At 42.6% G+C, this 15,051-nt stretch overlaps 1 protein-coding gene across 2 annotated transcripts in view; it reads right to left on the bottom strand.

The window, feature by feature from the left end:
• The window catches only part of LOC120247229 (cyclic AMP-dependent transcription factor ATF-7), an 87,199-nt gene that overhangs the window by 11,112 nt on the left and 61,036 nt on the right, over window positions 1-15,051 (bottom strand). For both annotated transcript variants that reach the window (XM_039255046.1, XM_039255047.1), the window contains exons 4-9: window positions 11,138-11,256; window positions 7,803-7,940; window positions 4,561-4,718; window positions 3,416-3,515; window positions 2,771-2,884; window positions 2,006-2,158 (exon numbers count right to left, since the gene is read on the bottom strand). In XM_039255046.1, the coding sequence (XP_039110977.1) occupies window positions 2,006-2,158; window positions 2,771-2,884; window positions 3,416-3,515; window positions 4,561-4,718; window positions 7,803-7,940; window positions 11,138-11,256 (782 nt within the window). The remainder of the gene's footprint in view (window positions 1-2,005; window positions 2,159-2,770; window positions 2,885-3,415; window positions 3,516-4,560; window positions 4,719-7,802; window positions 7,941-11,137; window positions 11,257-15,051) is intronic.

Genomic DNA, 15,051 nt, shown 5'->3' with positions numbered 1-15,051 from the left:
GGCTGATGTCCTCTGTCGCTAAAGTACTTTTGGATCATCTTCCCTTTCTATTAGCTGATATGTGTTCAGAGAAGATAGACCAACTTTATAAAAGTAGCCCAAATTAAAATGTAGAAAGGTCAGCCATCTGTATAAAAGAAACTATATAATGTAAAACAATGCCAAAAATAAATTCTTCCTGGATCTGGTACTATTAGAGAATATCTGTATTAGTAGTTCCCAAATGCCAGAACTTACACCAGTTGCATGAGAATAAGCATGAGCTTACAGAAAAGCCCAGAAATGTTATACTCCATTTCAGGCCTTATTAAATGATGTTATCCATTAATGATTAAGAGATAATTTTATTTATTCACACTAATATTATCTCTCCCCAAAGAAAAAAATGGAGAGGAAATTTAAAACTCAATTTAATGAGCCAGAGCCTTGGGTCATCACTTCTCACTGTACTAAGGTAAGTTTACACTAATTCTCTTGAGATTTTCAATTTCTTCTCTGTCCTGAGCTCAGTGGAACACACGTAAAGACCGACGCTCTAGGAGGATGGGGAAAAGGAAATGACAGGCTCCTATTCTCTCACAGTAACCCGCAGCTCATGCAGGGAATGAAGGGGAAAGAGTGCCAGGAGAAAGAAGAGACGAAGGAGAAAGGAAAGGAGTTGGTGGTGACTAAAAAGAAGTCATGGCATTTTCTTATGTTTTTTAATTAAAAAAAATTTTTTTTTATTTTTATTTATTTTTGAGAGAGAGAGAGAGAGAGAGAGAAAGAGAGAGATGGATGGAGAGAGAGGGAGACAGACTCCGAAGCAGGCTCCAGGCTCCGAGCTGTCAGCACAGTCTGATGTGGGGCTTGAATCCATGGACCATGAGATCATGACCTGAGCTGAAGTCGGATGCTTAACCGACTCAGCCACCCGAGCACCACCATGGCATTTTAAGAGGGAAAGCAGCACAGCTTGGGCAAGGTGGCTGCTGCTTTATCGTCTCCAAAGACTAGCACCGTTATGGGACGTTGGGCGAGCTTAGCTTCCAACAAGAAAGCTCAAGTGAAGGCTTTTGTTGTTGGCCAAGCTTTAAGGTGGCATATGGACGTTAAATGTTAGGACATGTGGTGGTAACTGACAAAGCAGGTGGGGACATCGGAAAAAGGGGCTGGGCAAAGAAACCGATCTCAGGTTGTTGTCACTTGTCCAGCACAGATAATATGAAAACTAAGGCCTATTCAGTTTTCGAAGAAACTTAATTAAAACTGAGGCTTCCTTGAGAAAAGAACTGGGTATATGAATGGGATTGCTCTAGCTTTATTAAGACTTTCATTTCTCCGTGATAAAAAGGAATTGATAAGGAAAAGGTGTTTTGTTTGTTTACTGGGCACCACCTTCGCACTGTGACATCACATTTTACGTATTTAAAAAAATTTTTTTAAGGATGCTCTATATCCAACTTGGGGCTCAAACTCATAACCTTGAGAATCAAGAGTCACACACTCTATCAACTAAGCCAGCCAGGCACCCTTGACATCACATTTTACTAATATATTGTTATTACTCAATTTTTGCTATAAAACCTAATCAGATACATTTTTTTTTGTTCTGTTTTTGTTTTTTTGATTTTGGTTTGTCTGGTTTTTGTAAGACTTAGTAAGTGGGAAAGAGACTAGGGGAGCTTCCTTTGGTGCACAAAGTGGTTTGAGTGAGGTTCTTTTACATTGGAGAGGGCTCTACAGATACATTATTCACATGTTTATAGAAAGAAAAGACCAAAACACAAAAACTGAAACCTCCTTTGTGATGGTGCTGTGTTATCTGACGTTAAGTATAACCCAGAAGGAGGTAAAGAATGGTGCACACTTTGCTACTGTCCAACTTAACAAGAACCAAAGCATAGGAAGATGCCCAGAAAACTGAAATTCACTCTTCTGTAATTTTTCCGCTCTTTGAAAAACAGACATGACATACAGAGTAACGGTGACGCAGCAGGCTCCCCCATCCAAATACCCAACTGACCTGTGGCTGGGCAGGGGATGGGGCATCAGGGTGTTGGATGAGGATCTGGCTCTGCTCAGGACGGGCCGTCACCATGGTGCTGGCAGTACCTACCACCATTCCACATCCACCATTGATTGAGGAGACTTGGTGGGTTAGCGTGGCTTTTAATCTCTGTGAGAAATAATAATAAAAAATAGCTTGTTGAGGGTGAGATTCTATCAAGGGTGAGAGAGTGGGCTTAAATTTTAATACTGATCTTACAAATAGCTAAAATTTCCATGCCAATTTGCCCTTAACGGAGAAATTAAAAGAAAATGACAGGGAGAATGTGCACCTGGATCCCTAAAATGCCTACTCTGTTCCTTGGCTATCATCCTGGGCACAGTTGGAGGGTGGGGGTTGTCGAAGTAATAGAGTCCAGATGAAAGCTCTCTTCTGGAACCCGGCCAGGTGCTGGTTACGCAGCTATTCACCTCTTGGCCAGCTCTCCTGCCCACTCATCCACCCTCCATCTGTCACCCTGGAACTGAAACAGCAAGCATTCCATGCCAAACAATCTGTGCTGCCTCTTTTCACTGCCATGGTCTATGTACCAGGTTCTAAAGGTGGATGAGAGGAGATAGGAGTCATGAATCAGGGTCTTTTCTTCTCCAGACCCCACAACAGAGTATCTTTAGCTCTGCAAGCCCCATAAGGTTTCTTTGGTTGGCTCGCTTGAAAGACCTAGACTGGTAACATTTCTTTTGAAAGGGCCAACGTTGCCGTAAGTGGGGAGGTACTCACCATTTTGGCTTCTGATGGCATAGGGTGGCCAGAGGGAGAAATGGAACCGCCGCTGTTCACTGGTGGGCCAGGGATACCAGGAATGTTGGGCACCATAGACACAGGTCTGGCCAGCTGGATCAAGAGAAGGAAGAAAAACCAGAGGGGAACATAATACTAGTGGTAGGGCAACAGCTTCCCAAAATGAAGTGCTTCTGAGATTGGCATGTCAGGGCCTGTTCTGTGCAACTTGCCCACATGGCATACAGGGACAGCCTGGGAAATACCTTCCCCCATGGAGCACCAAAGGGAGGGGAATCTAATCCTTTGGTGCTACGACAATTTCTATAGGAAAAACTGGGGCTGTATCTTGAGGAAAGTGGTGGGCAATTTGGGAGGTGCTAAGTGCCAAGTGAAATCAACCAATCAGTAGGCTGGCAAGACCAACTCCTAGACCAGGAGCCAATTGTCCAGATGAGGCTTTGTCTAGTGTTCCACAGTACTGGATTGGCAGAGGTTAGTGAAGAGTCTGGGCAGGCTGCCACGCTCAACTAATACAGACCAGAGCCCACGTTTCCCTGGGGCTCACGTGTGTTTATGAGCATTCAGGTGGAAGGGAGGGATTAGTGTGCGGGTAGGGTTGGCTGCCCCAACTACAGAGCTCACCGATATGACAGAAGGCATCTGTACCGGAGGCCCTGGCAGCACAGGCATGGTCTGTCCATTAGCAAGATGCATGACGAGAGGGAGGGAGCCAGTGGGAGACCTAGAAGAGACATGAAGTAAAATGCTCATAATACAGACCCTTTTGCCTAGGGATCTTCCTCCTATAATTACAGCAGATTTCCCAGTCTTCTCTAGTTAAGGGAAGCTATAGGGCAACATTATAAAATCCTGACACCTTCAGAAAGGTGGAAAAAGTAGGGAGTGCTACTTACTTTACCTTATAGATGGAGAGAAATGCTAAGATCTTTACACTTTGCAAATTAAGCAAACATTGCTGAATTCAAATGGGTGGGAAGCTAATCCTATTAAGATTTTAGAACAATTAAACAAACATCCCTACCACTGGCATGTATAAATTGTCTTGCCTTAGGCAGGACCTGGACCAAAGCTGTCATTTTGCAAAGCTGAATTCTGTCATATAATAGCTAAATGTGAGTAAATTTCTCTTGTTCTTTTTCAAGTATTGCTCTACCTTGCCTCCAAAGATGTCACTTCGCATTTGTCCTAGCAGGTCCAGTGAATAAGCTTTAAAAGGCTGAATCCAGACAACAACCTCTTAACCCTGGGGTGCCTAGGAACAGGAGCTCAAGTCCTCTCATTAGGAAATCTGTATGGACCATGCCAGGATTGAAGACAAACAGACAAACAAAATTAGGGGTAGCAAAGACGAAGAACCCTAACTCGGACTGAGGGGAACACCAGACTCAAAAAAAAAAAAAAAAAAAGACTTAATGGGTTTCAGCCTGTCATTCAGTAATGCCCCCACAAAACTTGTACAGGTTGAGGCCAATAATCAAATATATTTCCCTGTGTGGCCTTCACCAATATGATGAATTTTCTAAAGTTTTGAAGGTTCTTTTAGATCAAAGAATTATTAAACCTCCAAATTAAGGAAGCATTATTTCCAAATAAATACTTGTTTGTCTACTAATAAAGTAAAGGAGATTTCTGTTTATGGCAGGAAATTTTATTCAGAGAGGCAATCTCACTGACTTGTTTTCCTTGAGTATACAAAAAGAGTCCTGTTTTCCATCAAGTACAAAAAGATTCAGGCTTCGCTGTTTCTCCTTGCTGTCTTTACTTACCCCAGTTGCCTGTTGGATGGTGGAGCCTGTGTGATGACAGAAGTTGGGGAGGGAAGGGTTGGGTGAAGTGGATCATAGCCCAAGTGGAGAGGCAAGGAGCCAGGGCGCACGATGGTAGGTGTGGGGGTAGAGATCACAACAGGCTTTGGGGCCACCTCCTGGGGAGAAGAGACCAACAGATCACAAAATGCTATAAACAAAGGGTTGCTTATAGGAAAACGTATAGCTGGTAAAATGTGGTACAAATCTACTGGAAAGAGCACTGTGGTAGCTCATGTAAATCATGTCCTGACTCTATCATGATCATGGACCCATACCTCACTCACCCATGCAACAGGAATGCGGAGTGAAGACCTTTGGCTATCTTCCTTTCAGAGATGACTGCTATACGGATGAGAGGACAGCTGGAGAATCACCTGGAATCTTTGTAGAAGCACTATAGTGCCATATAAGTTCCAAGGACTGTCAGAATTTCAGTCTTTATATTCCCATTCCAAAATTTTTTTACTGTTTATTTATTTATTATTATTATTTTTTTAATGTTTTATTTATTTTTGAGAGAGAGAGAGAGACAGCATGAGCAGGGGAGGGTCAGAGAGAGGGAGACACAGAATCCAAAGACAGGCTCCAGACTCTGAGCTAGCTATCAGCATAGAGCCCGACATGGGGCCCAAACCCACGAACCATTAGATCATGACCTGAGCTGAAGTCAGACGCTCAACTGATTGAGTCACCCAGGCGCCCCTGTTTGTTTATTTTTGAGAGAGAGCGAGCGTGAGCACGGGAGGGGCAGAGAGGGAGGAGACACAGGATCTGAAGCAGGCTGCACACTGACAGCAGGGAGCCCAATGCAGGGCTCACACAAACTGCGGGATCATGACCTGAGCTGAAGTCAGTCGCTTACATTTAACTGACTGAGCTGCCCAGGTGCCCCATTCTCATTCCAAATTTGATGCCTGAGTGTCCTCTGATTTCTAATGAGAATGGACAGGGTGTAAGAATGGCAATAAGGCTACCAGTATCTCCTAGAGAGCCCTTTAAAAAAGGGCTATGGGGGGTGGTGGTGGCATGCCTGGCTGGCTCAGTGGGAAAAGCATACAACTCTTAATCTCAGGGTGTAGAGATTACTTAAAAATAAATAAATACGGGGCACCTAGGTGGCTCAGTTGGTTAAGCATCTGACTTCAGCTCAGGTCATGATCTCACAGTTTATGAGTTCGAGCCCTGCGTCGGGCTCTGTGCTGACAGCTCAGAGCCTGGAACCTGTCTGGGATTGTGTCTCCCTCTCTCTGTTCCTCCCCTGGTCGCACTCTGTCTCTCTATCTCTCTCAAAAATAAATAAACATTAAAAAATAAAATTTAAAAAATTGTCTACTAGTATATCCCACTTAACATTAGCCAGAAATCATTGAGAACTATACATTATCAGGTTCACTGGAAATAAAAAGATCAACCATGAAAAGAGAATTACAAAATAATAAAATATAAATAAATAAATAAATAAATAAAACTAAAAAGAAAAGGGGTGGGGCCACAGAAGTTTTCGTAATGGTCTTGTTGTGATAAAACAAACTGCTTCCCACTGTTAACTTGCTTACGGTCTTAGCTGCTAGTGGCCACACTGGCCCTCAAGCATCTCCACACAACGTCTAGGACCTGGTTGCTAATGAAAAGGGGAGGGAGGAGGGATGGTTGTAACTTAGGGAGGGAGTAGTTTGGAGAAGTTATCAAACCAAGTTTGGAAGGCGGTAAAATGAGATACAGATGCTCTAACCACACTGGACATTAAAATTATAACCACTAGCAGAATAGTAGAGCCTGGAAAGAGGCATGAGGGGCCTTCTGAGGTTCTGAGAGTATCTAGGTGCTGGTTACACAGGCCGCAAACTTTGTGAAAATTCAGTGAGCTGTATACTTACAATTTATGCTCTTTTCTGTATGTGTGCTCTATTTCAATAAATTCATAAAAAATATTACTTCATAAAAAGTTCCATTAAAAAAAATAATACTCAGAATCCTAATAGATTTTCTCTTTGAGATACTAGAAGACTTCCTTCTAAGAAACCTTTTTTTTTTCAATGTTTTATTTATTTTTGAGAGAGACAGAGACAGCATGAGCAGGGGAGGGTCAGAGAGAGAGGGAGACACAGAATCCAAAGACAGGCTCTAGGCTCTGAGCTAGCTGTCAGCACAGAGTGCGACGTGGGGCTCGAACCCATGAACCGTGAGATCATGACCTGAGCCGAAGTCGGACGCTCAACTGACTGAGCCACCCAAGCACCCTAAGAAGATTTTTTTTCTAAATCATTCAATGTCTAACTTACAAATTATACATTTTTCTTTTCTACTTATTAACTGAAGTACAACATAAAGTGCATTAATCTAAAGGACACAACTAAGTGACTTTACATATGTAAAATAAGGACCATTTCCAGCACCCCAGAAGAGGCTCCTGCATCCCTTTCCAATCTAAACCTTCCCTCGCAAGAGCTAAACATTTGAGTTCTATTGTTATCAAATAGTTTTGCCTCTTCTTGAACCTGATGTAAATGGAGTCATACATGTACTTCTGAACTGTGTCTGAACTGTGTTACTGTTGTTCAATGTAACATTTGTGGGAGTCACCCACACTGCTATTTATATTATTAGTTCATTGGTTTGTTCTTTTACAGTGCTACATGGTATTTAGAAATACACCACAATTTATTTATTCATTCTCTTGTTGAGGGACATTTGGACTACTTCAGTTTTTTGACTATTATGAGTACAACTGTTATGAACATTCTTTTTTTTTTTATTTTTTTATTTATTTCTAGGAGAGAGAGAGAGAGACAGCGTGAGCAGGGGAGGGTCAGAGAGAGAGGGAGTCACAGACTGAAACAGGCTCCAGGCTCTGAGCTGGCAGTCAGCACAGAGCCCGACGCAGGGCCCGAACCCACGAACCGCAAGATCATGACCTAAGCGAAAGTCGGACGCTTAACCGACTAAGCCACCCAGGCGCCCCATGAACATTCTTAAATACTGCTCTATAGTGGACATACACACTAATTTCACTTCCTTATAGATTCAGAAGTGGAACTGCTTGGCCAGAGAAGAGGTGTCATTTATGTAAGTCTTCTAAACAATGAAGATTTATTTAACTATAATCAATCCTGTATCACCTATTATTTACACAACTAATGAATAAAAGCTTAAGCTACCTACCAATTAACATTTGGCATAGTTCTTGGTAGTGAATTTACCTTTTCCTTGAGTGGTGGGGAGCAGGGACTGGAAGCAGGGCTATCAGGTGGCGATGAGTCTACCTCCACTGGCTCTTCTTCTTTGATTTTGATGTCTGGTGTGGAAGGCAAGGACATGTCAAGGGGCCCACCAGCAGCCTGTTAAAAGAGAGAAATGAGCATAGTTCAACTCAATGATTCCCTTCAGGCTGAATCCAAATCTTTCTAGTTAAAAGATGAAGAAATATACTTTATTATTTTTAAGTAAGGTCCACACCCAACATGGGGCTTGAACTCATGACTCTGAGATCAAGAGCTGCATGTCCCACAGACTGAGCTGGCCAGGTGCCCTAAGGAAATATACTTCTAAGTTTAGCTTTTGGTCAAAGAACTGAATTGCAAGTCAAAGAAATATAGAACCTAGATTTTATGTACAACTCTGGGCACATCATTTTAACTTCTCAGAACCTGTTTTTCTAACTGTAAAATAGAAATAATACCTGCTTCATAATGGGTGAATACTTATAAAGATTCTGAAAGGTATAAAAAATACTTATAATGCTTATAAAGACCCTGCAGTGGGGGGTGGGGGGTGGGGGGGAGGAGATGACTCTTAAATCCACGCAAATACCATAATTGTATTATTTTTCAGAAAAGTAAAATGATTCCTGAATCCAGTGCTTGCCTATTTCCAACCAGCTCTGTTGGCTCCTGAAGAACTGTGAGCACTTTTTCTGCCAACCACAAGAACTAGATTATCCAAGTATCAAAAGCAAACAAAGACAGGGGCACCTGGGTGGTTTAGTTGGTTAAGCATCTCACTTCAGCTCAGGTCATGGTCCGTGAGTTTGAGCCCCACGTCAGGCTCTATGCTGATACCTCAGAGCCTGGAGCCTGCTTCAGATTCTAGGTCTCCCTCTCTCTGCCCCTCTCCCACTCATGCTCTGTCTCTCTCTTAAAAATGAATATATGTTAAAAAAAAAAAAAAAGAAAGACAAGTTAGCTATTAAAGTACTGCAAACATGAGGGGCGCCTGGGTGGCTCAGTCAGTAAAGCGTCCAACTTTGGCTCAGGTCATGATCTTGCTGCTTGTGGGTTCGAGCCCCATGTCAGGCTCTGTGCTGACAGCTCCAGAGCCTGGAGCCTGTATCAGATTCTGTGTCTCCCTCTCTCTCTGCCCCTCCCCTGATTTCTCTCTCTCTCTCAAAAGTAGATACATAAACATTAATTTTTTTTTTTAAGTACTGCAAACATGATAGGGAAGATCTTGTCTAGGGAACTTCCCATGCTTGATGGTGATGTGATCTCATCCCAAAATCTGGTGGTAGAGGCTAGAAGTTAGGAAGCTAGGGTTGGGAGTATTAAAGAAAGGAAAGACTGGTCATCTGATCAGTGAAAGAAATTAGAACTTGGTTCTAGAAGCAGGACTAGAGAAAACCAGAAAGGAAAGAGAGTACTTTTCTGGCCACGGTGAATCACTTCACAAAACTGTGAAGCTGTAAATGGCTTTGCAGGACCCATAAACCATCTGAGATGACGGCTCAACACTGCACCACGACAGGAGGGCTGGCACTGCAGTTCAGTCTCATGACAAAGTAGATCCTTTGTTCTATTCTTTCCGGACCTTAGGCTTCCCAGAGAAAGAGGAGCTTGTTTCTAACTCTTCCTTTTCTACCTGAATCCCTAGAAATCTTGGTAGTTGAGCACACTAAAGATAATCTGGGTGTTACTCCATTAGAGAAGGTGGTGATGGTTCTCTCTCTCCAATCCGATGGGGGTGAGCAATAGCAAAGATGCTTTCATTTCTGCCCTCATTTTTGCCTACAATGCAAAGATGTCAGGCCCAATTCAACGAATTCTAGGATCCCTGAAAAGTCAGAGGGTAGAGGGAAGGAGAGGCCTCTAAGTAAATACAACCACAGGTTTAAAATCCCTTAGAGGCATCTCCTAGAAAAGTTGTGGTTCAGTAAAGTTTTAGACTCATCAACAACATTCCCAGACACGGTATTCTACGGAGTCTGTTCTTCTCATCAAGCGGAGGTAAAGACCACTCCTGTATAGGCAAAAAGAAATACAGAGATGCCCAACGAGTGAAGGCCTGACCAACTATGAATGGTCTCCCAGAAGTGCCAACTGAGTTAAAATACCAGTGGAAAAGCCTTCAAGCTTGTAAAGGGAGGTTAGTTTTCTTGGCTTTGCATATAATGAGTTTGCTCTTAAATCCCTCATATCCTAGAAAAAACAATTTGATTTCCTTGTCATTGGGGAAGGAGAAATGATGGGGGAGAGGGCAGATAAAGTAGGGAAGCTATAAAATAAAAGTATACCACATAGATTGAAGCAACTGAGAGATGACAGACTGGGGTCTGTGAGGAAAAATAATGACGAGCAGACTCTTGACTAGTCCAGCCATTTGAAAGCAGAATTACAAACACATGCCATTGGATTTCCCTCTTTCCTTCAGTTTGAGAGAGAGAGCAGGAAAAGCTTCTTATAGGAAGCTATGGAACTCGGAAAAACCTCCAGTGTTAATTCTTACAAGTACAATTTAAGCTGGGTGAAAAAAATCGTGCACAGCTCCTTGATTTACCTGCTTTTCTTCTTAGAAGGAAAGCGCTCAGAATACAAAGGGATTCCAACACTTTAATCCTCTCTACAGTATCTACACTAAGTGGCCTACATAAAGGTGGACATACTTTGTGATAGCTTCCATCTGCTGGTCCTAGTCCTATCTCTGGGCCACACAGAAGTTGAACCCCTCGTTTACATGAAAGCTCTTCACATATTTGAAGACTACAATTTGGTTCACGTTGATCTCCTCTTTTCTAAGCAAAACTTCCTTGGTTTCTTTGCAGGCTCCTAAAGTGACATAATATCCTTCTTTATGTTTAATGTCTTGAATGTTACTAGTAAGCTACCTGAAGGTAAAAGCTAAATACACTGAAACAAAAAAGTGTCAATGTTTGTTCATTGGCTGACTGAAAACAGTTCAGGTAAGAAGAGCAAGAGCTTTGACCCCCAAAAATGTTCTCTCATAGGATCTGAGTAATTTAAAACCTTTTAACATCCTCAACATAGTCAGAAGAGAAATAATTTTTTCAAAATAGATTACTGGATGGATGCTGCACTGAATGGGCAAGAAGATACTTTCTGGTAAAGACAGCGTTGTGCGGACCATTCATCTGGACCCCCTAAAGTCGTGGAAGGCTGGCTAGGATCAGTGGGTACTATCTGGGTCTAAAGAATGAAGCCCATAATTTTGTGCTTTAACCGGTTAAGCAAATTATCCCAGGACACAATGAAAACAGCCTCCATCTGAACACTGCCCGTTTTTCAGCAAAAGTCCCGCCTCTTGCCTTTTTTTCATCCTCATCTGCAGCTTTCTTGAATTCATGTTCAAAGGAGCTAGCTAATTCATTGAAGAGCCCCACCTCCTCACAATTCTTCAGGAATCTAGTCGGTGTAGGAGTTTGATCTGTAGATGTGAGAAAAAAAAAAAAGGAGACTTTATTTTAGTTTTGACCTGAAATGAAAACTTGAGAGTATACAGAGAACACATTTTTATTCTTGTGTTTGGAGAGAGTCTCTGTGTTGCTGTTATAGAGCTTGAGCAGGGGAAGGCCAGTGTTAGGCCACCAGAGGGTGTCTGTGCTGTGCCGCCTCAAGGCCGGCAGAGGGAAGACAGAACGAGGTTTTGTTGTGTGACTATCCACGTAACCCCCTTTCTCCCAGAGGCTGGTTTCACCTCCCTCACCCCCCAACAAAACAAAACACCCACCCAGCGGAGTTTGTGGTACCTCCAGACTTGAACACCAAGGACAGTTAAGCGACATCTTCTCTTTAAACTTACTCCCTGCTATGTCTGAAGTGAGAAAGTATAAGCAAGCAGATGGACGTTAAAATCTGATGAGGAGAAGAAACTGAGGGTCAGATGGCAGAGTTGGCTTGCTAAAGCTACCAAGTAAGAAATGGTGCCTTGTCTTTTCAGTGCTCACTGAGGTAAGGTCTGCTACCTTTTGAAGGTATTCCGCGCAAATCTAGGGGCTGGGGAACAAGACAGCAAGATCAGGAGCTAGAAAAGGAAACTGCAAACAATAGAGCTCATTTCACAGAGACCTGGGCCCACAGCAAATTCCGGAAACCAGGATATTTGGATTTAGATTTGCCAGCCAAAATATCCTCTCAGGGGCTGCACAAATCTTTCAACAGTGCCTCTGCCCTTGGGAAGAGGAAGGCAAGATCCGTAACCCATGGGAACTTTTCAAGCAACCTGAATTTTAGATTTGTGCTTCTCTCTCCCCATTCTGCTTTTCTGGTTTTTCTCCTGTAGGTCAAATGAATCCCTGATCTCAAGTTCTATTATGATGGTTTCCTTTGACGTGCCAGTGACCTCAGGGATTCATTTTATACCCCAAACCACTAAACTGAATGACAGATATAGAACAATGTTTAAATGACGTTTTAAGGAGTGAGGCCAGGGATTAAAATCACTCCTTCTAGCATGATCGATTGGAAACAGTCCACTGGGATTTTCCATGGAAAGAGCGTAATTTTTTTTCTTCAATTTAAACAAAACCTCTTCTGAATCAGAGTGTTTGGAAAAGTTACCACTACCTCCCAAAATAGTTTTAAAAGGTTCTCTGGCAGCTTTGGTTGGCCAATGATGAAGCCACTTTCCCTCCATCCCCGGGTGAGTGGAGGTAATATCATCCTTTATGCTCAAGAGTACTTCAGTAAGGGCACCCAAAAAATCACAACTCAAGTGAAACAGGATGGGGCAGCTAAGGGCACAGTGATGGGAGAAGAGGGCCTTTTGGTTCTCTGACCTGAAACTCATACAAACTTCTCCCATTCCTGAGCAAACAAGCAAATAGCCTGAAAATATATAAGAAAACCCTTTGCCTTCTCTGACGATTCTGAAGAAATCAACAAGTGTTTATTGAGTACTTTCTATGTGTCTTGATGGTACGTGCATATGCTTCTGGGTAAATCTGGAGGAGGAGAGGAAAGGAGTATAGGAGTTCTGCCCAAATCTAAGACATGGCTCTTGCCCTAGAGAACAAAGAGAATGTTTTCTAGTTGAGGAAATAAATATACATAGATAGCATCATAGTACATAAAAAAATAGGTGCCATGTGCAGTGGAGAATAAAATTATTGTAGTAATTAAATAATGACAAATAAATAACAGAATAGTTAGGAGGTTTCAAGAAGTAGGACTTGAGATGGGCCTTAAAGAATGGTTTTCACCAAAAGAAAGAAGATTTGGGGGGGTAAGAGGAGTAAAGCAGGTGAAGGCATAGAGACAGGAAGGGTATGGGCACCATGTATATATAGATGAGGAGAAAAAGGTACGTCCAGGGTAAAGATAATCAAGTCAGGGGGAGCCTGGGTGGCTCAGCTGGTAGAGCATGTGACTTTTAATCTCAGGGTTGTGAGTTCAAGCCCTACATTGGGTGTGGAGCCTACTTAAAATAAAATGATAATTTAAAAAAGATAATCAATTCAGGTATATAAATTATATACAAGGTTGAGTAGGTAGGGATACCTACTTGGCTCAATTGGTGAAGCATGCAACTCTTGATCTCGGGGTTATGAGTTTGAGCCCCACATGGGTGCAGAGATTACTTAAAATCTTTTAAGGGGCACCGGGGTGGTTCAGTCAGTTGATTGTCCGACTCTTGATTTCAGCTCAGGTCATGATCTCACGGTTCGTGGGATCAAGCCCCTCCTTAGGCTCTGCGCTGACAATGTGGGGCCTGCTTAGGATTCTCTCCCACACACCCCCCTGCCCCCGCCTCTCTCCTTCCCCTACTCACTCTCTCTCAAAATAAATAAATAAACATAAACAAAAAAGAAATCTACAAGTGACAGAGGGCCATTAGCATTAGTTTAAAAAAATCAAACCAAATCAAATCTTTTATAAACAAACAAAAAACAAAGTTGAGTAGGTAGTTACCATCAGGCTAGGTTACAGAAAGCCTGAAAATCCAAATATAAATAGCCTCAAAGTAAAATAGGATGGGTGCCTGGGTGGCTCAGTGAGTTAAGCATTTGACTTCAGCTCAGGTCATGATCCGGGGTTTGTGGATTTGAGCCCCGCTCCCTTGGGCTCTGTGTTGACAGCTCAGAACCTGGAGCCTGCTTTGGATTCTGTGTCTCCCTCTCTCTCTGTTCCTCCCCTACTCGCACTTTGTCTCACTATCTCTCTCTCTCAAAAATAAATTAAAAATTAAAAATTTAAAAAAAAGACAAAGAAAACAAAAGAAAATAGGAAGATTTTTTTTTAAGTTTATTTTGAGAAACTGTGTGCCTGCATGCATGTGTGCGTGAGTGAGTGTGGGAGGGGCAGACAGAAAGGGAGAGAGAGAGCAGGCCCCACACTGTCAACACAGAGCCTAAGGAGGGGCTCGATCGCACAAACTGTGAGATCATGACCTGAGTTGAAATTAAGAGTTGGATAATCAACCAACTAAGCCACCCAGGCATCCCTTCCCCCAGGCTTTCTTAAGGATCATCAATGACAATGTCCCCACTCATGCCCTTTTCCAGGAATTACAATCTACAAGCTCCTAGCAAAGTGGCTGGTGGACACAGCTATTCAGTAAATATCTGCTGAATTAACAAGGAATAGGAGATCTGTAATGGCAAGTTCCTTTCTTCACACATAGAAGTATGGAGAAAGAGGTTCTCTCTTTATACTTCACTGTATTCTGGGTTGCATTTTGGCCAGTAATACTTAGAGAAACTGTATCTTATCTGGATTATTAATGTACGTAATAACCACCAACGAAATACCGTGTTGGTTAAATACTGCGACAAATTTGCCTACCCCAGGCTAAATCAGGCCCCTCGAACTATCAAAAGAAAAGGCCCACTTTGGTTTGTATTTCTGTCTAGTTGAAAATGACACAAGAGAACTGCTCCCCGATTTGAGAATAGTTGCTAAGGATACTCCCTTGAGAATGGCATACATAAGAAAGCCAGTATCTAAAACAATCAGTGAGAGGTTCCAGGTCACCCCAACTGGCTTAGAAGAGTCCCACTGACTACATGTCTTGTCTGAGTGTTGGAAACCTCAACACTGTCTGGGTTCACGAGGCAAGTTGAATTTACAAACTGACAATCAGCCTGCTTGGGAGAAACTGACACCCAGTGGAAGGGAAACAGCCAGGCTGGGTCAGCTTTCTTGCTTTCTTTTGTTCACCCGTTTGCCGTGGGTAGGGAGAAATGTCAAAGTCATCTTTTGTCTGTAAATCTTCCAAAGTCTT

The sequence above is a fragment of the Hyaena hyaena genome, unplaced genomic scaffold (assembly GCF_003009895.1).
Source record: "Hyaena hyaena isolate Hyena2069 unplaced genomic scaffold, ASM300989v1 scaffold_510, whole genome shotgun sequence".
Lineage (NCBI taxonomy): Eukaryota > Metazoa > Chordata > Mammalia > Carnivora > Hyaenidae > Hyaena > Hyaena hyaena.
The sequence above is the reverse complement of the archived record's forward strand: the minus strand, read 5'-3'. Positions and strand labels throughout refer to the sequence as shown.